The 26,100-nt window shown below is 48.1% G+C and overlaps 1 protein-coding gene across 9 annotated transcripts in view; it reads right to left on the bottom strand.

Moving 5' to 3' along the window:
* The window catches only part of CAMTA1 (calmodulin binding transcription activator 1), a 242,706-nt gene that overhangs the window by 27,209 nt on the left and 189,397 nt on the right, over window positions 1-26,100 (bottom strand). For 6 of the 9 annotated variants that reach the window (XM_074558614.1, XM_074558616.1, XM_074558612.1 and 3 more), the window contains 4 exons: window positions 17,453-17,593; window positions 14,024-15,879; window positions 12,739-12,865; window positions 11,900-12,034 (listed from right to left, as the gene is read on the bottom strand). In XM_074558614.1, coding sequence (XP_074414715.1) covers window positions 11,900-12,034; window positions 12,739-12,865; window positions 14,024-15,879; window positions 17,453-17,593 — 2,259 coding nt within the window. Of the gene's footprint in view, window positions 1-6,582; window positions 6,714-7,193; window positions 8,175-11,899; window positions 12,035-12,738; window positions 12,866-14,023; window positions 15,880-17,452; window positions 17,594-26,100 lie in introns of those variants that run through there. The other 3 variants (XM_074558620.1, XM_074558619.1, XM_074558621.1) reach the window with 3 other exon arrangements.

The following is a 26,100-nucleotide window of genomic DNA, read 5'->3' as shown; positions in this document are numbered from 1 at the left end:
CCCCTCATTGCATTTTAACACAGCACTATCCTACAGCTCCTAAGGCTTGAGTGGTGGAGCAGGGAGGTTCAGACAGATTAACAGATCATTGCTGAACTGATCCCACAGAGATCAGCTGAGGGAATGATTCTCTGGATAGGGCCAGTCAGTGCAGAGGGAATGGCTGCAAATGCAGAGCTCCTTCTGCAGATTCATGCAGCTCATGTGAAGCTGGGCAGGACTGTTTTGTGCAGAGGAACATTTAATGAATCCTGATATCATGCTAAGAGCACAGGTAGTAAACTCTAAGGGAGAGACAGCCCCCATACTGTTCAGTTTCATGCATCCATAGAGATGGTGTGGTGGTGCAGAACACTCATAAACCCAGAACCACTCCCAATGACAGCAAAAGGAGTGTGTGCACCAAAATAGACATGCTCTGATGAGGTTTTAAACATGTCAGTCTTCTCCAAGAACACAGAGCCCTCCCTGGAAGGCTGTAGGAGTATTCTATGCTACACTGAGGCACAGCTCTCAGCAGAAGGTATTGGAGAGATGTGGATCTCTGCTGTACTGCACTAAGGACAATATTGCAGACCACTGGTACAAGACAGCTCATCTCCAGGGGCTGGAGACATCCCCTTCTCACCAAGAGGCTGCTGTGGTCTGACAGCAGGCAAGAGCTCCACTCCCTCCTGGCCAGCTTCAGCATCTCCCTCCGGCTGCTCAAGGGCCAGGGACAAAGGACTGTGGCCAGCACCTCCCATCTAACCTCATGTCAGAGGTGAGCTCACAAATCCAAAAGATTTATTATTAGTGCCTTACTAATCCTTCATTTGTCCTGTTAATTGCAAAGCCCCTGGGAAAGGACTGGCAGCTGTATCAGCACACACTGCTGGTACTCTGAGGTGTCAGGGCCCTGTCCCTCAGCTGTGGCCAGCACACAGCAGCAGCAGCAGCAGCCCTGTCTGCCCAGCAGATCTTTGTTCAAGGAGTGCTGCAGTGTGCTGCAGTGCAGTCCACACCGCTGTCTCCTCCCTCCCCATTGCCAGGCAGAGCACGTCCACTGCAGAGACTGGCACAGACCTGGCCCTGCTGAGCTCCCCTCCCTGTGAAACACAGCCCAGGCACCTGCAAAAGTGGCCACACCTGCCCTGCAGGGAACAGGGCTCCACACAGGTAATGCCGCTCTCCCTAGCTGGCTACCAGCACCTGCATTATTAGAGCTGAGCAGCAAACCACACTGGGTATCACATCTGAACCCTCAGCAAGCACCTGCATTATTAGAACTGAGAGCAGCAAACCACACTGGGTATCACATCTGAGTGCCCAGCACCTGCATTTATTAGAGCTGAGAGCATCAAGCCCTACTGGGTATCATACCTGAACCCCCAGCACCTGCATTTACCAGAGCATCAAACCACACTGGGTATCACATCTGAGCCCCCAGGACCTGCATTTATTAGAGCATCAAGCCACACTGGGTATCATATCTGAGCCCTCAGAACCTGTATTTATTAGAGCTGAGAGCACCAAGCCACACTGGGCATCACATCTGAGCCCTCAGCCTTGTACAGGCACAAGCAGCATCTTTTTAAAAGAAGAAATTTGGCTTGAACTGGAGTAATAAACCAACAAGCTCAGGGCTGCAAGATTCTGGGATTTGTTCCTACTCATTTAGGGGTCCACAGAGAATAATTCTGTACACCTGGACACACAGTGAAACACACAAGTACAGATTACTATTTTCTCCCCATTTTTTTCAATCTGGAACAGAAATGGATGGCCCTATGTTTGTGATTGTTTTCCAGGCTCTTCTCTCTGGGTTTTATGATCTGTAATGAGTGAAACCTCCACCTTTCCTGATCCCCAAGACACTGAGAACTCCCTGTCAGTTTTTGTCAGAAGACTGAAGTCACCAAAGGCATACCTGTCACACACCAATGCCCCCAGACACCAAACAAAACACTACACCAAAGAAATGAAAGCAGAGAACTTTTCTTAGGAAAAAGAATTCAAAACATTTGGTGCTCCCAGGTATTCCTATTCAGACACCTGGCAGTGCTCCTGGAAATAATAAGGGCAAGACTAACCAGATCAGGCAGTTTAGAAATATGCTGCTATTGGTAAAATGGGAAGTAGAAACAAACAAACATTCTGGAGCACCAGCACAGCATGGCCAGAGCCAGAGCCCTCTCTGTTTCCAGAAGAGACCACCAGAATTCACCCAGATCAGGGTGTGCCCCCAAATGAGAAAGCTCCAGGCAGCAAATGAGCCCAGAGGGGCAGCAGAGCAGGGAAGGTGCCCCCGTGCATTTCCCAGGTGACCAAAATCACTGGCTAAGCAAACCATAACTGATGACAATTCCAAAATTATTTCTGTATAGTGTTTTCATCATTCTGTAGTGTCAATTATACCAAGATGTCCCTTTCAAAAGGAACCCTGGTCATTGGAAGTGCATGCACTGCACTAGTCTACAAAAAAACCAAACAAAACCCCACAAGCAACTAACAACAACAACAACAAAACCCCTACAACAACAAAAACACAAACATTAAAAACCCAAACAGACAAAAAACCAAACCAAAACACAAGAAAGAAAAAAATGGGGGAAGGCAGGGAGGGAATGGGAGAGTGAACACCTTCCCCCAAGGTTTCTCCAGAATTCAGCAATGAGGCAAATGCTCCTTTTCCACCCCAGCCCTGAACACATGATTAGCAGCATTTTGGACCATGTCCAGACATTTCACACACTGCTGATGAGCCAACTGATGCACCTCGCAATGCCTGAGAGAAGGGTTACAACAACCACAGGGCTGAACATTACAGCTCTGAGAAGTTCAAGACCTTTCATCCTGTGTTATTTCTCATTTTTCTTTCTTCCTCACTTCAGGGGGTCTCTGCAGGGCCACCTGCTTAACAGGCACTCAAGTTACAGGAACAGTTTCCACATTTTTGTCTTTTACAGCCAGCAGAAGATCTCATGACAAGCAAGTCTCTTGCAGTGCACTAAAGATGAGAGCTCAAGAGCATAAAAACCACTGTCCAAATAAGCTCTTCTCCTGCTATGTTGTACAGGAAATCTAAATAGCCTGAGCTCAAGGAAATGTCTTGCACTGGGAGCACCCTCACTCTGTCCCAAGGCAACTAAGATCCACATGGATACGAACATATTGACATAAATATTTAAGGTTTTCCCAAAAATTCTTTTTTGATGATAGAATTTAAAATCTTTTAGTGAGCTAAAAAGTTACACATTCAAATTTGTGCATTTATTGAGTTTTCCCACTACATATCAATCTCAGAAACATTTTAATGTCCTTTAGGAAACCACAGAGAGCGCTTCTGAAGGTGTTCTTCAAGGCTTTCTCCACCAAAGGTGATGAAAATAACCACATTTCTGTATCTCCAGGAGACAGAATAATTTCACAGAAAATATTCTGAACATTGCATCTTTTGTGGAAATCATTCTTCTTCAAATTCAACAATATCAATACAACACCAAAATTACTTCTCACTATCTTTCCCCTAGCATAACAAGGAGAGGTGGTGGCAACCAGGGGGGAGCTGAACTGTCCCAGCAGGGAGGGACAGGGAGGAGCTGCCTGGTCAGATTTTGACCAGTACTAAGCAACTGGTTAGAGTTTCATAAGCATTTCCCTAGAACACAACCCATCTTTCAAGCTTCATTTCCATCTGCATTGTGAGAGAGCCTACTACTGATCACAGTAGTAACAGCAGGTTATGCACTGGATTCATCTAAAGATGCAGAACAATTCTGCTACAAATCCTCTAAGGTTACATGGTTGTTTATATCAGCCAGCATCTTACAGAGTTACAACCTGTATTACAGTTATATATAACATAACTGTACAGTTACACACAGACAACCTGGATATTGTGTAATATTACCTTTTCTTTTTTTTTTCTTTTTTTTTTTGCCAGAGTTGGTTTAATCCAGTGGTGTTTTCTTAACCCAGAACCCTCCACAATGAATTTAAAGCACACCTGCACCAACAGCTCAATAAGCCACCACAGCAGGCACAGAGAGTGGAAAACGCAGGGAGCAGAGGAGTTAGTTTAATCTCCAAGACTCTGGAAGCCACACCTCCATTTTCTCCCTCAGTGCTCACCAATAAACACCGAATTTCCTCAGTAAGGATCTGAACAGATGCCAGCCATTTACGTGCCCAAGTTTTCACTGGAGGCTGCAGGAGCACGTGCCTTGTGCAGCCTGGTAACAGCTCCCGGTGCACAGAGCCTGCTCTGACAGGGGGGATCAAACACAGCACCTGCAAACACTTCACCCACACCCCATAACAGCCCCTCCTCTGCCAACAGCAGGATTTCTGGTTTTGAGCTGTCCCCCATGGGCAGGCACAGCTCAGAGCACTGCCTCTGCCCACACTTTATTACAACAGGTAGTAAAGGCACAACACCTCCATCAAACATCAGCTCTGCACTTCCTTTGTGTGGTACCCAATGCCCAGGACACAGAGCTAAGAGAATAGCAAGGCAAGCAGTAAAGGACAAGCCTTCCTCTGCCTAAAAGGCCAATTTTAAGAAATGAGCACAGAGAGCTGCTTTTCTAATTTCTGCACACTGCTGTACCAGACAAGAACACATCCCACAGGATCTTCAGTCCTTTTGCCAAGCAAGCTTCAAGCAGCAAGAAACTGTCTGTGCCACACATGACTTGGCAGTGCAGCCTGAACTATTACAGGGAAATACTGCTGAAAATACAGATGAAAAATTAATGGGCAGTTCTCAGCAGCAAACAGTGTTAACAACACTTGCTCTTTTTTCACACTTTCCCCTGGACATCTGGATGTTTTTAACATGCTGCCCAACCAAACTGACAGACAGTAACTGGTTAAAAGAATTAAAGGATGAGGGTCCATGACCTCCTGCACATCCCACTGGGGCTGCATCTGCCCAGCATGGAATTACTGCCCCACAGAATTCTGAACACTGAGCTAACAGTGGTGTGCAAGACCTGCCTGTTCCCAAGCACTGTGCTCAGATACCCTGGTGTGGAGGAGCCACTCTGAGGGCTTTGGCTCTCCTGTGCTGTTCCTTTACCAGCAGTTTCTGTGTTAAATCATCCCCTGCATGAGCACACGCAGACTGAACTGAACAAGTGTGACAGCTGAGCAATGTAAAAAAAGCCATGCAGCATGAAGACATTTTTCTGTTTTGCAGCGCAAGCCAGAATTCTCTCACCATATTCTCTCATACAGCACAAGCTGTGGGTGGGGATGGAAGCAGTCTAAGGCCACGTCACTCACACTGCCACTGCTCTGTTTCTATTTTGCAAATCATCCATCACTGGTCTACAAAATCTTGCTCAATTCTTCTGTACAGCACAAATCCTGAACATCTTTCATGCTGCAGTAACAATTTGATCATTTAATGCTGATTTCTGAGGTGGCATTGATGCAGGAGCACCTATTTCTGAAATAAAACTGTGGTTATATCCTCAATGCCCCTCATTGCTAAAGAGAGAACCTGTCTTTAGCAGTAAGTTGTTACAGGTCATGGTCTCTACCAGCAAATGAAAGCATTTAAAATTAATATTCTAGGATGCATGCATATATATATTAATGAAGCAGGTCACTTCCAGGGCTTTTGATCAGTGAGATATGCCACAACACTGAGGTATGAGATGATGAAAACACTGTATTGTACACTCTGAGCCTAAGCAGCAGCTGAAGAAACTCCATGAAATGAACATTACTGGACATGGGCGGGAATGATGAAGTCATCCAGACCTGCACACACAGGTACTGTCAGTGATTTTAAGCCCTTAATTCACCTGCCCAGGCATGATTTCTTACTGTCAACACTTGCCCCATAGTTCTTCCTGTGCTATAGGACTTCAGCTATCACTCCCATGCCATCTGGGATTACTGTGTTTCTCTCTGTAACCCCCAGTGCCCCCTCAAAACTGGGTACTTCTCTACTTTATCATGCCATTACTAGAAAAGAGAAGCAAGAGGGCTGCTCAGGCTGACTTCTTCCCCAAGTGGCAGTCTCTATACCAACAGCAATAAAGCACTTGCTGCCCTATTTTTCAGGCTTCTCTTCCCCAGGGCTTAGGGAGGGCAAGATCTTTATGCTGTCCAGGAACAGCTGCTTCAGGAAACAAAGGAAACTTTTAAACATGCCACGTGTACTTTATATATTTTAGAGTAGGGCACACTGCTAAAGACATCACTTCTAGTGCTGTTTTGTAATTTGTATAAAAATTTGGCTACCTAAGGTCAGTCTCTGTATCTCAGGTCAGAAACCAGCCTGACAGGTGCCACTACTATAAAAAATGTACAGGGAAAATACTCTTGGATGTATGTAAGAGCAACAGCCAGGGAGAACGTGCTGTGCTGCTGCTCACCTGCCCAGTGCTACTACCCAGGGCTCCTGGAGATCTCCTCCTCCTAGGGCTACATGCTAAAGGACTACACACAGGAAAAAAGCATCTCATGCCACACATGCAGTGTCTGTGCTTACAGTACTGTGTATGATATTTATGTATGCATATGGTAACAATTCTGACCCAAGTTTTCCCTCCTTAAATCTGCAAGCTCAAGAGTAAAAATACTCACTCCGAAATCACCAGACTGAAGAGCAGCATGCTATAAAATGGCCTCTACTTGCTGCAAAGTTAGATAAATAGGAAAACTGAAAGCACTGGAACAGGTCAGCGCTGCTGGAAGCTTTCACCAAGTCTGACGTCAGTCATGTTTACCCCATCTAAACTGCGAGCAGTCCACACAGTCTCCCGAAGTCCTCTTCCCAATCCTGCTCTTTCTGCCAAAGCACGCTGCAAAACAAGTTTTCCAATACCGTGGTGCGGAGCAGGCTTGTGTTTCCAGCATCCCTAAGATCCCCAGGAAGCTCTGGGCTACCGACCTCCTTCTGTGCCTTCAGCTCAGCACACGAGGCTGCGAGCGGCTCCGATGCAATGTGTCCTGCCGCACACGTGATGCTACAATTAAAGTGCTGTCACAACTCTGAGCCCGCATCGCAGCATCACCCGGGAGGGGCTGAGGACCAGCAGGGCAGGGCGAGCACATGAAAACAGCACCGCGTCCCACGGCTGGGGGCACAGCGAGCAGCAAGGCGTGCAATCATCGTGGAAGTGCAGCACAACACAGAAGCATGCAGATTTCAACCCAAACAAGCACTGCGCAACATTTGATCCTGCAATACTTACTGAAAGCAGTGCTTTGTCACATGTGCGCATCCACCGGACCCCTCTGCAGTCCCTCTACCTGCTTCCAGGTAAATAATGTGACAACACCTGGCACCAGAGGACTGACCTGCGGGTCTACAAGGCATCGGCGGAGGCTCCAGCCAGCATCTGGCGCAGACCCCGCAGCAGGGGCGGTCAGAGCAGGCTCCCCCCAGACCTGCTTGTCGTCTCTCGCATCCTCGCAGCCAACTGGAGCCCCGGGGTCCTGTCGCAGCGCCGGCGGCTCTCAGCGGAGCCACCCCCGCGCCCCGGCGGCCGCAGCGGACGGGCTAAGGCTGGCCGGGCTAAGGCTGGCCGGCATAGCCGGGGCTCGGGGCGGCCCGGCCGGCCGCGGCGGAGAACGAGCCCGGGCGCCGTTCAGCGGCCGCGAGCATCGCAGCCCGAGCGCCGGGGCCGCGGTGGGCAGCGGGCTGCGGGGGGCAGGGGCCGGCATGCGGGGACGGGCGGGCCGCTCCTCGCCGCGGGACCGGCGCCGCCTCAGAGCCCGCGGCGGATCGCGGCCCGTCCGCGGCTGCCGCCCGCCCCCCGGCTCGCCCTGCGCCGTGACAGACACCCCGGGCGGAGGCTCAGGCAGCGGCTGGGAACCAGCGGCCGTCCCGGTCACCCGGGGCGCGCCCACGGAGCCATCGCCGCTACGGATACCCTCTCACACCCCCAATCCCGGGCGGCCGGCACTGCCCCGGGCACTCCGCAGGGGGAGAGCGCCCAGACCGCGCCGCAGGACAGAGAGCAGGGGCGCCGGTCCCGCCGCCGCCGCCCTCAGCCCACGCCGGGGCCCCGCGCCGCCCTCATGGCGGGAGGCCGGCCCGTCCCACGGGCTCCCCGCCCCGCGATCAGCGCCGGCCCGGTGCGGCTGCGGGCGGGCGGAGGCTGCCGCCGCCTCCCATTGTCTGCGCGGGGCGGCGCGGCCGGGCGGGCCCTGCCCCGCTCCCGATCCGCTCCGCCACCGGGCCCGCCCCGGCCTGACGTCACCCGGTCCCATTGGCGGCCCCGCCGTGTTTACAGCGGCCCCGCACCGGGCACCGAGCGCCTGCCGCCCCCGGAGCGCCCCGCACACCAAAGTCAGCCCCGGGACGCGCCATCCCTGGGTCACCTTCCCGCTCACACCACAGCTCTCCTCATTTCGCTACACACACAGTATTTGTATTTTTACTTATTGATCTAATAAGGCAAATCTGCGGAGCCGTAAGACCTGACAATTTCGGAGACTGTGCGGTCCCACCATCCACAGGAATCACAGGGCACCGGGCAGACTTCCTCGGGCAGCAGGGCACGTTCAGTCATCGGCCTGAGGAATCCGATGTTTGCCCGTGAAGTCAGGTTGGCTCAAAAGACAACGCTCAGCATAGGAAATGAAATACTCCTTGCCTCAATTCGATCATATTATGATCAAAATGGAAAAGGACAGTTTGGGAAATGCAGTCAGAGCAGTAGGAGATTGGCTTCCTGAAACAGTGTCCTTAATAACAGCGTGGGAAAGGAACAAACCACCAGACACATCTCAGCAGGAATGTAAACAGAACTGACAAAGTCTCCACACTGCACAGGAGTCAGTACAGGGGAGGATGAATAGAAACTTAAGGAGTTTACTGGATAGCTCCTATCAAGGGACAAGGTATCTGTGTCCTCACACATCCCTACAAGTTGCACCACAGCCTTTTAACATGGTACAAAACATTCATCCCTCTTCCCACAGAGAACCCAAACAGATCATCTTTTATGGCAACATCCAAGATGTAAACACCATACACCTTTACCCAGCTGGAAAGAGGAGTGTAAAACTGTGAATACTGTTTATAACACAGACTTTTTTCCTATGGAAAGTCTCTTACTGTTGCAAAACATTCACTGATACTGAACACATCTCTTCTCCTACCTTGACTCTGGTGTCCTGTATCTCATAACAGGCTAAGAAGGGCATCTGGTCCCACTAAACAGACACATGCCAGGGGTTTTGGTGATAACATTGCCCCTGTACAGGAATCATGTACCTGTGGAATGCCACAGGTAGCACACACACACAGTTTGCTCACAGATGATTCCAGGCTGAAGTGAGAGTTTGGATACCACTGGTATGGCCTCGTCATGCCAACACAAGTGAGCCACCAAGCCCCACCTCCCCGAGTCTTTTTGTGTTTTCCAGCTGGGAAAGACAGCCAGATCATGCACGGAGAGCCAGCAGGAGCTGACAGGCTGCCTGTCAGGTGCTCCTGCGTCAGTGCCATTTACATCCAGTGCCAGTCACACCCTTGTCCAACCCGTACACACTTGACTCATCCACACACACATGGCCTGCCCCTATTTTTAGGTTCTGTCCTCTTTCCTGCAGATGCATGAGTTTAATGCCAGCAGCACTCAGAGCCATTTCCCCAGAATTTCTGATCACATCCCATGCCAAGGAAACGCCATCTCTACAGACATTTTATGGAAGCAGCAAGGCTTCTGCAGAGGGCAAACACAACATGCTTTCCATTGGGAATCTGTACTGAAATGCCTTTATAATTCCTTATGCATCTGCCATGAGATCATCTCTGCCCTTCAGTTCAGCCTTCAGTTCTTCAAGCCTCATTTGCTTTTTGGTTTTTTCTTAAAAGAACCTCTTTACAGACAGTGAATGGGAAGTGAGATCAAATGGCTATAAAAGCACACAATGGCTTCTGAGAACTGAGTTTTACATGGAAAACGGAAAAGGCTGCCAAGTTTATCAGCAGAGATCAGGATCACATGAGAGTTCTTCCTTTATGAGAAAAAGGTTTGCTTTGAAAAGAAAGAATATCACTATTCAAATTAACTAGAAAAAAGGCAAGAACACAAGCAGCTGGTGTCAACTGTCCATCTGTAAGAGACCTAACTCACCCATGGTGTGAAATAAGGAAAACTCAGAATAAAACAAGTATCTCTGTATAGTTCAGAAGAGGGTGCACAATCCTTCATGGCACAGCAGACACTGATGAAGGAAGGAGCCCTCAAACGCTCCCTTCAGACTCCTTCTCTGCCCATTCCTACACTTGGCTCAGTTCCTAGAAGCAGAAGCATGGTGGGAGATGGTCTCACAACCCTTCCCAGTCATTAGAAGGACTGCTCCCTGATCTCAAAGGCCAGTACATGTGCTGTGCTCAAAAAAAAAATAGTGATTTTTGTCTTAATGTAACTGAAAACATAGAGTTCACATATAGAGCGATTTTGACTTTATTTTAAAGACATTTGTGGAAGAGAATTGTTTATCTAAACTTAGATGAGATCGAAATTGCTTGCTCTTTTCCTAGGGTATGGCTGTTAGCTCTATTCTCTGTGGCAGTGCTCATTCCAGCTGGAATCATGAACTGTGTTTTAACAATGCAAAGGAACTCAGAGTGTTCCACTGAGTTAATTAAAAAGAATTTTAAAATTCTTGTCAATATTTTGTGACTACAAATATTCCTCGAAAATCTTCCCTCAAGACCACGCAACAGTCAGTAGGGCAAGGATTTTAAGCAGGGAAATTAAAGCAAACAAAGAAGTCAGGGATTTGTGTATTTATTCAACTGATAGAATCAATTCACATTAGTTTTCACCTTGGCTAGCTAAGCTAACATTTGCTCTCTAGCAGTAAATGAGAAGATGTAGCTGGTCCTTTAAATACCAGTGCAATCTGCTCCCTTTGGAGCACTGTGCATCAAGGCAGAGGCTTCTGATAAATCATGGTTGGTATAATTATTCAGTCTTTTTCCCTGAAGGGCCTCTGCAATGCAGCGGTCCTCTTACTTTTTTTTTTCCCCTCCCTGTTAGCAATGCCCTAGTTTGTTCACTGCTGCAGTCCCCCTCCCTTCCACATCACCACAGCATAACAACCTTTAATTGAGAGCTGGGCTGCTCACCAAGAGCACCCAGAGGAGCTGCAGGGACACCAGAGACAGCACTCACAGCCACCTCCTCAGCTCCTGCCAGTTCAGCAGCTCTGGGGAACTGTCAAACAAGGCATTCAAAACCTGCCCACCTGGCATGCCAACCCTGGATTGCTGACAGCCGAGCATCAATCACCATCACCCGCTGTCAGCTGCACTCCACAGGCAGCTGGAGGCCTTGCAGCAGGTGAAAAGCACCTACAGACTCTTACAATCCTCTCCAGTCAAGCAAATTCGATTTTGATGCTGAACATAAGACTTAGTGCACCTCCTTGTTAAGAGCCAGTTCTGTTTGCAACCTTGCTTCTGCAGCCATATCACAAACCCCTCTTCACTCTGCAATGCCCACAGGCTCTGTCTCCATGCTGCTCTTTAGAAGTGCTACCATCCCAACTGCTTTAGTATATCCCTCTTGTGCCTTACTATCTCTCCATTTTCTGCTTAAATAAGCACACTTTTTTTCTAGACAAGCTCAAGTTTCAGAGTTCTCAGGAAAGACAATTCCAGGGTAAATGCTTCTCATCTAGAAACTGGGCAGTATGATCAGCTTTCTATTCAGACAAAAAACCCCATCCCTTTGTCACCCTGTATAAAAGGCAGCAACATTTTGTTCACACCAACAGAGCTAATAAGACTTTTCAATGAGAGGATTCTGATTAACATTGCCACAGCCCTTCCTATCAGGACAAACTTGCCCCTACATCCCTCCCCACCAGGAGCTGCTCTGTCATACACAGTTCTACATTTATTCTGCTTTTTTAGGGAATATTTCACTTTTCTTACCGTCCAAGGACAGCCAGTCATGCTGGGAGGAAGGCAGGGTTGGCAGAGCTCTGGCTTTATATTCAAATACCACAGAATTGGAGATGATCTGATTGTTGAAGGCAACTTGCAAAGTCACAAGCCCAGTGTCATGAGCTAAAAGGAAAGTACAATGTTGTAAGACAGAGAACTCCCTGCAGAAACCCCCAGCTAGGAATTACCTCATGTGCCAAATACTGGGCTGAGATCAGGTGTAGAGACAGGGTGCTGAACAGTATTTTTGTGACTAGACAATTTAACAGTCCAAAATACCAGTTGGTATATTCAAACATGGAGATTTTAAGCTTAAGAGTCATCTAATGGGTTATTCTGGCAAAAGGCAGAATCACATGTTTCTAAAGATTGAGCAACCTCACTGCATTTCCAGTGGAAAGCTGGGGCCTAGCAATGAAACTAAGTTATTCTGCACCCACTTGAAGTCATATACTGAGGGCCATAACTACTGAAAATCTCTTTGGGAGGTCAGAGGTGTTCTCATGTAAGCAGCAAAGGGAAAACAGCCATATCAAGCCAGCAGAGCAGTGAGTGCACCCCTGAGTAACAGCTACTCTTTAACCTGCTCTTTCAAAACAAAAAGAATGCTAAGAATTATTTTAAATTACTTCAAATAATTATTTTAATGTTAATTCAGAGATTCTAAATAGTATTTGTTGTGACGTATCAAGATGCCAAATTGCTGTTCTCACACTAAACTGGTCAAAAAAAGAGGAAAATCTTCTGGATGCCAGTGCACTTTTGTACATGTATGTGCCACGATGATGCTCAGAAATCCCCAGATGTAGGAGAGCCGTGCTCCTTACCTGGGCAGTAGCAGCGCAGTACCCCTGGCTGAATTAAAGATGCAGGCACTGAGATCTGATCAAACAGACAGCTGTAATTATTGCTGGCTTCCTGCCACGGGCCGGTAATCAGGACTTTCACTCCTCCCTGCCAGGAAAAAAGGGAGAGACCCGAGCATGGCAGGAGAGGCCGGGGCGGGAGGAGCGCGGCCGGACGAGCCCTCCGCCCTTCCCGGGGCCGTGCTGCCCTCGGGCGGCCGCCGGCGGCAGCGACACGGCCGGGAACGGGAGCGACGGCCCGAGGGAACGGGAACGACAGTCGGGGGGACACGGGAGGGACAGCCCGGGGACACGGGAGAGACAGCCCGAGGGAACGGGAGAGACAGCCCGAGGGAACGGGAGAGATAACCCGGGGGCACAGGACCGCCCGGTGCCGCTCCAGCCGGTGCCGCTCCCCGCCCGGTGCCGCTCCCCTCCCGGTGCCACTCTCAGCCCGGTGCTGCCCCGGCCCGGTCCCACTCTCAGCCCCGTGCCGCTCTCAGCCCGGTGCTGCCCCGGCCCGGTCCCACTCTCAGCCCCGTGCCGCTCTCAGCCCGGTGCCGCTCTCAGCCTGCTGCGGCCCCTCCCGGTACCGGCCCGGGCCTGCCGAGCTCGCCCCACTGGCAGCCTCGCATCCCCCCGGAACCTGGAGACCGGCCCGGAGCGGTCACGGCACACCCCCACACAGACACAACACTGCTCCAAGGCCGGGCCTAGGAAAACAACACCCCCCCACCACCTCATTTTTATTTTTAATTACAAAATAACTTTCTCTTCCCATTACTGGCTCAAACAGTCTCCTTCCTCACACATTTCTTCACAGCAGCAAGGTCTGTGCTGCTGCCGTTTTCAGCTTATGGGGCATGTGACTGATTTTGGAAGTCAGTGAGGTGGAGGTAAATGCTGAACTCATTAACGCTGTGCAGGCCTTGAATTATTCTCCTGGGAACATCAGTGACAAATGTAAGAAACAGCTCCAGTTTGCAAATACTACTGCTCTACTGGGCCTAGGTAGCATGAAGCCATCATGTGGGGAAGACTTGGCTTTCAATGAAACAATACCTTTCTGTTCAGATGCTTCCTAAGTAAAGAAAGGGCCCTGTCAGGATAATGAAGTGCTTAATTAAAACATGCAAGCGGCCTTGAATGCTCTGACTTGGGAGAGAAATATTTTAAAACCCTTTTCAAAGCTTTAACAAAACAATTCCCATATTACCAAAGCAAAGATAAGGCAGTAAACACGAGTGAGTAAAATCCCTGGACTTACCTCAGGGTAAGACCATTCTGGTGAATAATCTGTCACCATGAACAAGCGGCCGCTCTGCTGCAGCAGCCCCAAAGTGCCTTGTGCTGCAGCTGCTGAGACCACCTCAGCCACGTGCATGTATGCCATGGTGCTGGCTCCGTTCTCCGAGCTGCTCAGCTGCATGTTGGCTTGCTGAGGGCTGCAGCAGGGAATGCACATCTCGGCCTGGTTGTACGTGGCTCTGTTGCTGTCCTCAGGCTGAGACAGTCCAGCACTGTCGCCTGACACCAGCTGGTGTCCGTACAGAGCGTTGCTCCCACCTTCTACCGATATGAAATCGTTAATTAGATCAGAAAACTGGTTGCTGAAGGAGATGTCAAAGTGGTCTAAGTTAAGCTCCATGTTGGAGGAGTTATTTAAGCTAGGATGGGCCACGGGATAGAGTCCTTGTACCATGTTTCCTTGGAGAATAGGGAGGTTGTTTCCATTCCTGATACCCCCGTTGGCCTCAGGCTGCAAGTAGTGTTCTGTGTTGCAGGCTTGAAGATCCCCTGATTTAAGTAGATTTTCATTTCCTTCTGCCTGCTGGGAGGTCTCCATGGGAACTTCAGCTTCTGCAGTCATAGCCTGGAAGTTTGCTTGGAACTGCATTAGCTGGAGAGAAGAGGTGGACTCTATTCTGGTTTCCACTGTGCCGTTACAGTTGGACGTGGTTTGGGACGACGACTCTGTTTTCACATTGGAGATTCCTAACGTGTTCACAAATGAGCTACCTGTGTCATTCAAATTGTTGTGAGTGTTTTGTTCAAGGGGAAGAGGTTTGCTGGCATCCTGCAGAAAGAAGCTGGGGGAAGGGGTCTGATGGACGTGAGGGCTCTGGACGGTCTGATTGAAGCTGGAAGAATAGTCCTTGTTGGAGTCAATGGCACTGAAGTCCATCTGCTCCAGGGTGGTACTTGGGCTCAGACCTCCTCCAGATGGAAGTAAACCTGAACCAGTACTGAGTGTGAGAGTGTTAGATGCAGAAGTGGAGGAAAATGCTTCTTTGGACATCTGTTGTTCGAAAGATGTGTCCTCAGTTTTAATTTCTTTCGTGAGGGTTGTATTGAAGTTGAAGCTACGTTCTGTTGTGGGTGACTGCCTTATGTTGGTATTGATGCTGTCACTTTTCATACCTCCTCCACCATAAGTCTGCCCTTGCTTGGGATTGTTAAGAAAACAGTCCGGGTCAAAATTCATGGTGGTTTCTGGAATTTTCCTATTTCCTTCTAAAGTTGTGGAGAGCACAAGTTCCTCAGAGACAGTGCTGGGTAGCATCGACAAGCTTTCTGAACTGCCAGTTGTTGGAAAAGCAAACTTGTGTCCATCGGAACTCACAGCAAGTACCAGTCCTTGTGCAGCTGCATCTGAGGATAGAAGGTGCTGATTTGGGCCAGATGTGGGTGACATCGTGTACACAGCTTCACTGGTGACTTCTGACATAAATACGGTGGCACTTTGTGACAAACTTCCCATAACTGATGCTACAGCCATGCTGGACACACCAGTGACAGCTGGGCTATCTGCCATATCTGGGTCGCTGTTTAACCCGCTGCTGATGGACACAGGAGAATTCTGGGTTGTGTCAGGGACCTCCACCTGGTTGGTGGAAGAAACCTCAGTGCTGTTTTGATGGAGCAACACTGGTTTTGCCACTTTGCCGTTCCTCTTCTCTCGGCTGGAGGCCTTGCCATGGCTGTGCTCGTTCTTGCCTTCAGAGACATCGTTATTTTGTACCTCTGAATGAGTGCTGTACCCACCTGTCCTTGGTTCAACCTTTGGTGATATGATGCGGTGTTTGGCACTGTTACACTTGTGATGCACACTGCTTCCTGCCCCTGTGCCAGAAAACAACAGGATTTGCTGTTCAGTAAATACAAAATTAGCACAATGCAAGTTGTGTATCTCGTGCTTGTGCACACATGTGCACACAGAGCACACAGTCAGCACTGGAACTGATGAAGAATGTTCAAGCAAGGGCCACCAGAAGAAAATCCTCCATTAATTAAACCAGTCAGCACCTTACTGGCCTGTGATGGTAACATCACCTGCATTCCTGAGAATAATGGAATCACCTTGTAATCAGGCAGGATGAAGTAAACAATTCTGTCTGCAAAGGCACCTTAGTCACAAACTCTGGTGCAGGGACTGCTTTTGCTGTTTAAAGAACAGCAGCCCATGAATTTTTGATGTTTCTGTTCTTAATTGATTAATTTTCCCTAGAATGAGGTAAGAACATTAATTACAGAACTGCAGAATAACTGAAGGGGGGAAGAAACCTCCTCACTATAGCTCATGGCTACAATTATAAATGCCATCTTCTGGGCAACATAAAACATCTTTGTAGCCACCACAATTTGCTGAATCTTTTGTTGCTTGCCCTTGAAGAGGAACATCTCTATTATGTGTTCAAGATTTGAATGAGGTCACTTAAAGTAGTTCAAGACAGTGCTTTTGAGACTAAATACAATATTAAATCTCTCTATTCTCCTAGGTATAGAAATGAACAGGAACAAGGGAAAGACTTTCATGCTGCTGTATTTGTGGATGACAGTAAGGGATTGGGAATGTGTGTGTCAATGTGCAAGCCAGTTACAAAACAAAGCAATGCTGTTGTGTTAAAAAGCACTGAGCAGACTTAGCACAAGACAAAACATCAAAGGGAAGAATAAAAGGATTCATGTTCAGATTTGCAAGCCTGGATCAAATGCTGAGCCTTAAGGGGTGAATTTTAATCCAAACTCAGGTATTCCAGAGGTCATCATTCCTATTTAAGCCTTGATTGTATAATGCAACTGCTCAAGAAAAGAAGAAAAAAATAACCCTTTGAAGCAATGACAACTTTCCTTTATAAGCTTTGCTAAAGACTAGTTAATGTGTCATGTACTTTATTTGACCAAAGTGCTAGAAAGGAGCAGCTCTATAGCAGATGAGTTGGGAAGGGAATCACTGAGCTTTCCACTGTCTGTGGGAAATGCTCACACTAAGGATGCTGCTGTAGTGACATCCAAAACAAGGTCATCTCCTTTAACAAGAAAGAACCTGTCTTATCTCAGTGATACCTTGCAGTTAACCACCTGAGCACTTCTCCAAAAAAGTGAGCTGCAGGGCAAGGAATTCAGAGGGTGAAGCTGGAGGAACATTATATTTTAAGGCTTTGGTAACAGAATTTGCACATGTGGAAGAGAATGTACCTTTTTGAGCAGCTCATGTATGGACTGCATTTATTAGAAAGCACTGACATTTCCCCCAGAAGTTCCAGCTGCATCTTTTTATGCTCGAGACTTCTGTCAACTCTTGAGTTCATTGTGTCCCAGTGTTTCATGAGACAGCATTTTTGTCACCTCAGCACTAAACCTTGCTCCCAGAGTGGATGAAGCTGAGTCCCTGAGTGCCCTCCTGAGTACTCACCCAAGGTACCAGTGCACAGACAGTTGTGTGTCCGAGGCTGGGGCTTGGTCTGGTGGCTGTCGAGGATCTGCTGCACGAGCTGCTCCACTGAGAACCCTGAACTGCTGTTGCCATTGCTGCACGTCCACTTGATGCCATGAACTGCAAAGAGAACAGTAAAATTTCCCATCAGAATCTGCAAAATCATGCCAAAACCATCAAAAGCCGCTCCAAATTACCAGTAAAAATCCATTCCTGCTGCTTTCTGTCAGAACTGGAAGGAGACCTATAAAAAGCAACAGTAATGGTTACTGGCTTACTGTTCTCTGCTCCTTGGTATCACCAGGCTTCCAAAGGCAATTCCTGAATTAGGAATATATAGAGGGAAAACTCCTCAGCAGAGTATCTGGCTCTATTTCAGTCTGCTGCTAACAGGGACTCTGCACCAGCAATGACTCTCTGTAGTGCCAGCAAACCTCACTGAAAACCCAAAACCAACAAAGGACTTGGTTTCATTGAAGTGAAGCAGTATAATTCCTAAGAGCCTTTTGGAATCTTTTTCTGTCTAATATGAAAACAAAATCAGCCTTATAGTAAGATCAGCAGCCAAAAATACACCAGAGTAACAGCAAATGCAAACCTTCTGCCAGGTCTTCATTGTCAGATCCCAATGGCAGCAGTGAAGGCTGACTCATTTTTTGGGAGTGACTAACAGACACTGTGTGAGCTCCTTCTCAGACTTGGATGACCTTTTAGTAATTTGGGAGAATGGACAGGTGGATGATGTTACAGAACAGGTTGCAAAGTGAAGCTCTTTCCTTAGGAACTCTCTGGGCCTGTTAGCTGTTTAAATAAGAATGCCAGACTGCATACAGATACATGACTTGAATAAAGATTCCCTCTCAGAATATTTTAGTTGCAGAATTTCCTATAACAGTGATATTTGCAACCTGACTCACAATGGAAATGGCACTTATAAAATATTTTATCCATAATAACTGACTCAAAGCATCTTCTGTCTCTCTTAATGTCTCTCTGAGCAATTTATATGTGCATATTATTTATTTATCCCTTAAATGCACCACAGCTCATGTGCAGATTTTGGAAAGTGCTGATAAGTGACAACATAATTTCCAAGGTGTCCTCATGTCTGGCAGCTCCTTTCAGAGAGTCTTTGCCATAGTCTGTCAAGGCACATTCCTTGCATGTTGTGCCCTAAAATCCTTAAACCAGAACACACAAAATCAAAGCTCAAAGTCCCATGGACTCAGGCTTTGTAGTAAAGCCCCAGATCCCTGTGTGGTGACGGTCCCTGATGTGAAGGGGAAATCCTGGCAGCAGCAGCTTGGGCTGGTCCTCCTGTACAGCCACAGGCTGGGGCAAAGCCAAAAGCAGCATCGTGTAAGAGATCAGAGCAAATGAAGGGATGTTTGTGACATCCAGTGGTCACAGGGGCAGCATATCCTGTGAACAGTCTTCTGTTCTTCTCTCTGATGCTGCTCACTGAGTGTGTCACACACAGCTGGTGGGACAGAGCTCCTGGATCTGCTCTGTGAAGCAGTTTTATTGCTTTTTTGTTACCTGTTGCTGTATTGCCTCCTCACCCACTAATTTTTGCCTAATATCTTGGTCTAGTTTTACACTGCAGAATTCACCTTGCTATTGGCCAGGCTGGATAACCTGCAGAAATACTGTAAATCAGGTTTACAAGTATTCTTCCCCATATCACTGTTTAAAGTGCTGCAGATAGTTTTGTAATAAGTCCCTCTATGTTTGTTTGATGACCACATTTATTGTTATTATACCCAACAGATTTTGCTTCCCAGTATATTCACAGTTTTGGATTTCCTCTTAACACTCAGTCTCTGTTATGACATCTGAGTTAGACATGCTTGCCACTTCACTACCTCTGCTCACATTCATTTTATTATTTAAGATACATTGTTCTGTCACCAGTGATATTATGTCTAATAAGTGATGTTCAAATAGCAATTTTACAAAAAATACATTGTCAGTGAGATCAGAATGCAGTCAAGTATTTCGGATGCTTTCAGCTATACAACACAAAATTACTGAACTGCCATTATTATTGAGAAACTTTGCATTAGGTAATTTCTGGTTACTTCAGAAATGTTTTTTGCTAAAGAAGTGACCTGGTGTCCGTGTTGCTGGGTACAGAAAGTGTTTTACAGCAGGATGGCAGCACTGCTAAATCCTGGGATGAGCAGAGCATCAAGGGGGCAACTTTGGGAAGTGAATCGTGGCTCAGGGTTTGCATATTCATGATGATGGTTCTTAAGTCTGAATCAAGCTGTGAGCTAGGAGCTAAGGCATAATGGACAGCTTTACAGAGCTGGGTGATTAGAGAACCGTGCCTGTTATTTTCAGGTCCTTCCAGCATAGCAAAGTCCCATTGAGAATCAATTGCTGCTGAGGAAAGGTCCTTCTCCAGCCTTGCTCCAGCTGATCCTAAAGGGCTCCAGCTTCTGTCCACGTGGTGCCACTTTTTTTTGGTACTTATGTTCCCCATATGCTATGAAGGTTATAAAATAAAAAGCCAGTGAAGGGTGACAGATTGCAAAAAAAGAATGTCTGGATGCTTAATGCAAATTATCCACTATCTTGGCACATCCAATATGCAGATTTTCTTCCTCCCTCTTTTAAAGAAAGACTCCTGTGCCTGGTGAATTGTTAGTACTGAATACCAAACACTATCAAGATGGCTTTTAACATGTCACGCTTGGCTTCCTGACACATAATGAATCAGCAGGAAAGGAGATTTCTATAGGGAAAAAAGTGCATTATGAAAGGAAGGCTAATAAAAAGCATACACACAGACTCTTCCTGCTTCTTAGTGGTTCAAGAAGTGAAACCACTGTAGAACTATGTTTGATTAAATATAGCCATAATATAAGAACACAAAAGGGAAAAAAAAAAAAGTCTGAGGCTTAGCAGAAATTCTGGAAAGGATTTTAATCCGGATTCCTGTTCAGACTTCTACTGCATTTCTTGATAATTTAAAATGAAAGCTGTGAACTGCTTCAACACTGTCCTTTTCAGTGATAGCATGGAGAGGTCTAAAAGCTGCTGCATTACAGCAGCAACACATTCCTGCTGGCACACACGCTCTGCACAGAGGCTGCAGCACAGTGCAGCCAGGCAGAGTTACTGCTGCTGCACTGGGGGCTCAAAGGAGACAACTGGGGCTGGGGGAACGTCCACAACTCACAGTGCTAATGCTGCTGCAATCTCTTGTTACAAACCTGGGCTCTCACCTTTCTTCTCTTTCTTCCTTTTTGAAGAAAAGGCAATAAAAATGACCTTGTGATAGTGCCCAGCCGCTCCTGTTCATTAGCACTGCCAGGAGTTTGACCACCATGAGCAAAGGAATGAAAGATGATCTGAATTACCAACAAAAAGGCTGCTCAGAATCCAAGGGAAACTTGCACACAGGAACATATGAGTGTCCAAGTTTCTTACACCACCTTGGCTATTTCTGCCTCCTGCTGCTGGTACTCAGTCCTCCACAATTTCCAGGCCTGCAGTCCTGCTGTCCTGCAGATATCTTCCTCCTCCCCATCACCTGAACTCTACCTCACTGCCTCATCATCACTCTAGCTCTAACACCATCACAGCTGTTTCCCTCTTGCCCTCCCTGTGGTTTCTCTACCCTAACCAAAATTTGACCCTAAAATACCCTCCCATATTTAAATCTGATCATTTCACCTTTTCTGAATGCTCTTAGACATTTGCTACTCCAAGCATTTTACACTTCCAAACACTTTGCTTTTCCATACCACCCCTCAGAACACAGCTTACACATACATGTACATGTACAGTACATTATGAAGCCATTCCCTATACCCTCCATGAGGCTCCTCTGCCCCAGTTTGGTAAATCTTTAGTTATTTGAGTAACAACAATGAGATCTCCCCCATGAAACTGGTAAGCTGGATAGACTGATAGAGCTGGAATATCTAGAATCATCAAGGTTAGGGTTTCTGTTTGCCTCTGCCTTAACAGCCTGCTGCAAGCCCTGCTGTCAGTCCTGCCCTCAGCCCCTCCTGACCCACACAAAGTACTGTAAAAATCCCCAAAGTGCTGCTGGGAGCGTGAGCAGGCCCTTTGTCCAGGACCCATTCCTGCCTTGCTGCCCACATCGCGCTCCACAAGTGCTGTCCCTGCGAGGTGTTTCCATGGCGATGGTCAATTGGAAATGGCAGCCTTGTCCCTTCCATTCCCACTGCCTTCCTCTTGACAGAAGTAAAGGCCTTGCCCTGATTTCTCAGTTTAGCTGAAGCATATTTCCATTAGATTTATCCTTTCACACTCAGACGCCCACACACAGCTTAGCTTTGATTTTCCAGCCTTCCATTTCCACTGGTTACTGGTTGTGAAGGACGGGTTTACCTGAGCCTCAGTGCTGGGGACAGCAGTGACACCCCCTGCATGCTAATGTCCTGCACGGACTCGCAGGGGCGTTTTGCTCAGAGCTTTACAGAGATGTCTGCCTTCCAAAAAACACTTTTCCATGGAGGTTCACTCAGATGCAGCGGGATGCTCCCAGGGGCTGGCCAGCATCCCTTGGACCCCTCCAGCAGGACAAAACACGGTTATCCAAAGCCACTCGGTGCAGCCCTTCCGCCCGGTTACAGACGCGTTAAATCCGAGGCTGCTCGCACATGGAGGAGCAGAGCGGCAGCCGCTCCTCCCGCTTGTCCTGTGTGATCCTCGCCCTCCTCCGGCTGCGGCTCAAGGGCACCATCACCATCCTCCCCCTCCTCCGGCTGCTGCTGCCAGGAGCGGCGGGAGCGGCGCCCGGCGGCCGCCAGGTGGCGCCAGCGGATAAGGAACGGGACCGGGACTGGGATAAGGGCCGGGATCAGCACCGGGACTGGGACTGGGATCAGGGACGGGATCAGCACCGGGACCGCGACCGGGATAAAGCCCGGGATCAGCAGCGGGACCGGAACTGGGATCGGGACTGGGATCAGGGCCGGGATCAGCACCGGGACCGGGACCGGGATAAAGCCCGGGATCAGCACCGGGACCGGAACTGGGATGGGACTGGGATAAGGGCCGGGATCAGCACCAGGACTGAGACCCGGACTGGGATCAAGGCTGGGATCAGCACCGGGAGAGGGACCGTCTGGCCTGGGGCCCCAGACCAACACCAAGCCTGGCAAGGCCTTCCCATTTCTCCCATTTCTCTACTGTTATTTCTTAATATTTTTTTTCTCCACTTTAGGTTTGTTTGCTTTTTTTTTTTTTTTGTTTTTAGCAAAAATCTTGTTTGGTGTATTTGGGGGAACAAATTCCTCAGAGAGGATCCTTTCCCGAGGCTCCCAGCCCTTCTCCCCAGGGCTCTCCCTGGCTCCCAGCCCTCCTTCCCCAGGTCACATCTCGGGGCACTGCCAGCAAAGTTTGGGCTGACACCTCTGCCGATGCTCTAGGATGGGCCTGCCAGTCACTGCCAGTCTGCCAAGTGTTAACAGAGGAGATAAAATACCAAGGAAGAACAGGAAACAAAGGCTGGTGTGCCTGCAGCCTCCTCAGAGGGTCAGCAATTGCTGCGTCTGGTTTAACACCCAAGTTTTAGGGGTCAGGAAAGGATTTGGTTTAGGTTTCCTCAAGTTAGTTTCCATTACTGATAATGGTGGTTCCCACTGTACTGCTGTCAGCACTCGGTGGGATTATTTCACTTTGGTGTCTCCAAACACAGCTGAAAGGCACCAGCTGAAACACAGCTCCTCATTTTGTTATTTTGGTGAAGTGGGACTTTGGTCTGTGGTAGGTGAAACTCCACCACAAGGGAAACTGTTTGCCACAGAGTGGCCCATTAGGCATGGGATCAAACTTCCTCTGGGGACATAAATGCCACTGCAGATCTCAGAGGGAGAGGAAAAGTGCGTTCCTGCATGAGCTGCGCTCCTGCAGTGGTGAAGGGGCTGGGGGAGAGGAGAAGCTGAGCAGTGGCTGATGGGCAGGAGGCTGATGCTGGCCACACACACAATGTGAGCACTCAGAGTCCAGGTGGTGGGTGGATGTCAGAACCTATCTAGCACCTTCTGTCATGTTCTCTTTTTAATAAAAACTCAGACTATTGCAGTAAAACTGGATGTCAGCATTACTAAACCCAATATTTTTTTAAAGAATCCACATTCCTTTCTATGTAGTCAGCTGAGCTAAGCTGGCAAGCTTCAGTTTCCATTGAGGGGCACTTTGGAGCTCAAACAAACTCCTTGGGGAATTGTGAAATTCATCCCATGTAGCATTTTTGTACAACTGATCTTTTAAGATGAAATATAACCCCAATCCTTAAATAGAGTTACTAAAATGAAATATAAATTCAAGCCCAAGTAAAACTCCCAACAACTCAGTTCTCCAAACTGCATTAATTCCAATTGCTGCTGAGTTTTGTTCTGAGCTACAGGGGTTTGGTGCCTTCTGCAGTGATGAAAACACAAGGATTAAGGTTGAGGTCACCTCCAGGAGGTTGACGGCCTCACTGACACAAAATTAAGGACTCTGGAAAAAGGCAAGAGCAGCCCTTGCCCATGGGCTGATGAGCACACATGGAATTTCCAGCTGTTTGTGCAGGCACCACGAACAGGAGCCCTCAGTTCCTCTGCAGCAGAGAAATGCAAAAAGCTTTTCCTCTGAAAGGAAGATAGCTCTTAATTATAGTGGACCTGGAACAAGGATTGCAACGTGGCACCAGCTGTGAGCTTTTAAATCAGCTTTGCCAGCTGAAGGATGAGAGAGCCAAAAGGGGATGATTTGGAGAAACCCCCAACATGAGCTGGCCCACAATTTGCTGATCATATGGAGTTTATATACAGAATTCTGCTGTGATGGATTCTGCCACTGAATTTGCTTTTACCACCAGATGCCTCTAAGGACATCTGCTAATCTATTCAGAGAAATCTCAAAGCAAGACTGTAATGGAGCACAAAGGGGGGAGGAAATGGAAAGTTAAGCCAAATTGAGGCTCATTCTTCACACCAGGCATCCTGAAATGACTTACAGGTGTCTCGGACCACACTCCTGCAGAATTTTCATGGATTATAGCTATTAACTTTACACTAATGTACCCAAAAGTTGCATTTATACCAAAGCAACACACATGACAGCCCTTTTGCTTGAGGCACCCAGCTGGGATGCTCCCAACAGCTGGATTATCCCAGCCCTGGCAGCAGTGGAGGCTTCCTGACCCTGGTGACACTCTGGGACAAGGAGCCTCCTCTCCAAGCCTGCAGGGAGGAAGGAATCGTCCTGTGGGAGGTCAGGAGTGTGTATGGGGCCTTCCAGGCTCTCATGCTTCAGCCAAATGGAGGTTTGAGAAACAGTGATGGTCCAGAGAAGGCAATCAGGAGGTCATGGGCAGTGTGAAGGCAGTTAACACACAGATTAAAACTCCAAACCCTGAAAGCTGAAGTCAGGCTCATTAATTAATTATTTACAGTCTCAACTCAGCTGGAGGTGTTGAGAAAACCTCAAATCCTTAGAGCACCTGCAGCATTTACCTTTCATGGATGTTCAGATGGGTTCATTTCAGTCGCTTAATTAGCTCACACACCATCTATATTAGAACAAGTTAATGCTCTTTCTTTCCACGAAGCTCTCAGAGCTCTATGGGCACTCCAGAAAAGTGAGGTTTTTATCCATAAGCACAGTGAGCAAACAGCAGCCCTGCAGCCAGCCCAGGAGCTCTCTCTGGGTTCAGCAGTGTCCTTCAGGAGCAGGCACCTGTCCTTCCCCTCTCAGCACCCAGCCCTCAGTGCCCTGCTCTGCTCACAGTGACAAGGCTGGCACCAGGAGCTGCTGCCTGTCCCTGATGCTGCTGAAGCCTGGAATGACTTTGGGATGATGCAGCAGGGAAGGAAAAGGGAGCTGAGCAAATTATGGATGCAAGAAATGTAAACAAGCTCCCTGATCCTCCCAGCCAGGGTCTCTGTGCATTTCAGGAACAACAGTTTGATGCATTTGTCTAGCTTGGACTCCAGGACTGATGCTGCTCACCCTGCCAGCCATCTGCCACACGGCTTTGAGTTCTGCAGGCCAGGAGAACATGCTCCCACCCCACTGACTGCCTGCTACCCTCCACTCTGACAGGAAAGCTTTAATACCTGACAGAGGTCAACAGCTTCAACACCTGACTTCAGGTGAGCAGGGCTTAACCAGCTCTTGTCAGTGAGTCAAGAGCTGGACACTGCCACCAACCTCTAACCAGGAGGAAGCATTTTCCCCAAGGAACTGTATCAGCTCCTCTCCCTTAATCCTGAATGACATCAGTGGTCTGAAATGGGAACCTGCAGGTACAGAGGCCTTGGACCTCCACACACACCCTGGCTATTATCATCACTAATGTGCCTTTAATGAGAAATTCTCATGGAAAACAGCAACCAAGAGAACAAAATAAGCAACAAAACCCCCCCACAGCTTCCAAGTCCAGAGGAATAAAACACAACAAACCCCAGCACAGAGCAGGTAAAATGGTGAGACTGTCACTGCACCAGCCACACCACGCACAACGCTTTGATTAAGCCATTGACAAATCTGCTTTAGGGCAGAGAAATTTGGAAACATCAGGCAATCAAACTGTGAAGTCTGTGAAAGAATGTGATTAATGCAAAAATGTGATGAAACTAATGTGCTTGGCTCCAGAA

The sequence above is a fragment of the Zonotrichia albicollis genome, chromosome 25, assembly GCF_047830755.1.
Source record: "Zonotrichia albicollis isolate bZonAlb1 chromosome 25, bZonAlb1.hap1, whole genome shotgun sequence".
NCBI lineage: Eukaryota > Metazoa > Chordata > Aves > Passeriformes > Passerellidae > Zonotrichia > Zonotrichia albicollis.
The sequence above is the reverse complement of the archived record's forward strand: the minus strand, read 5'-3'. Positions and strand labels throughout refer to the sequence as shown.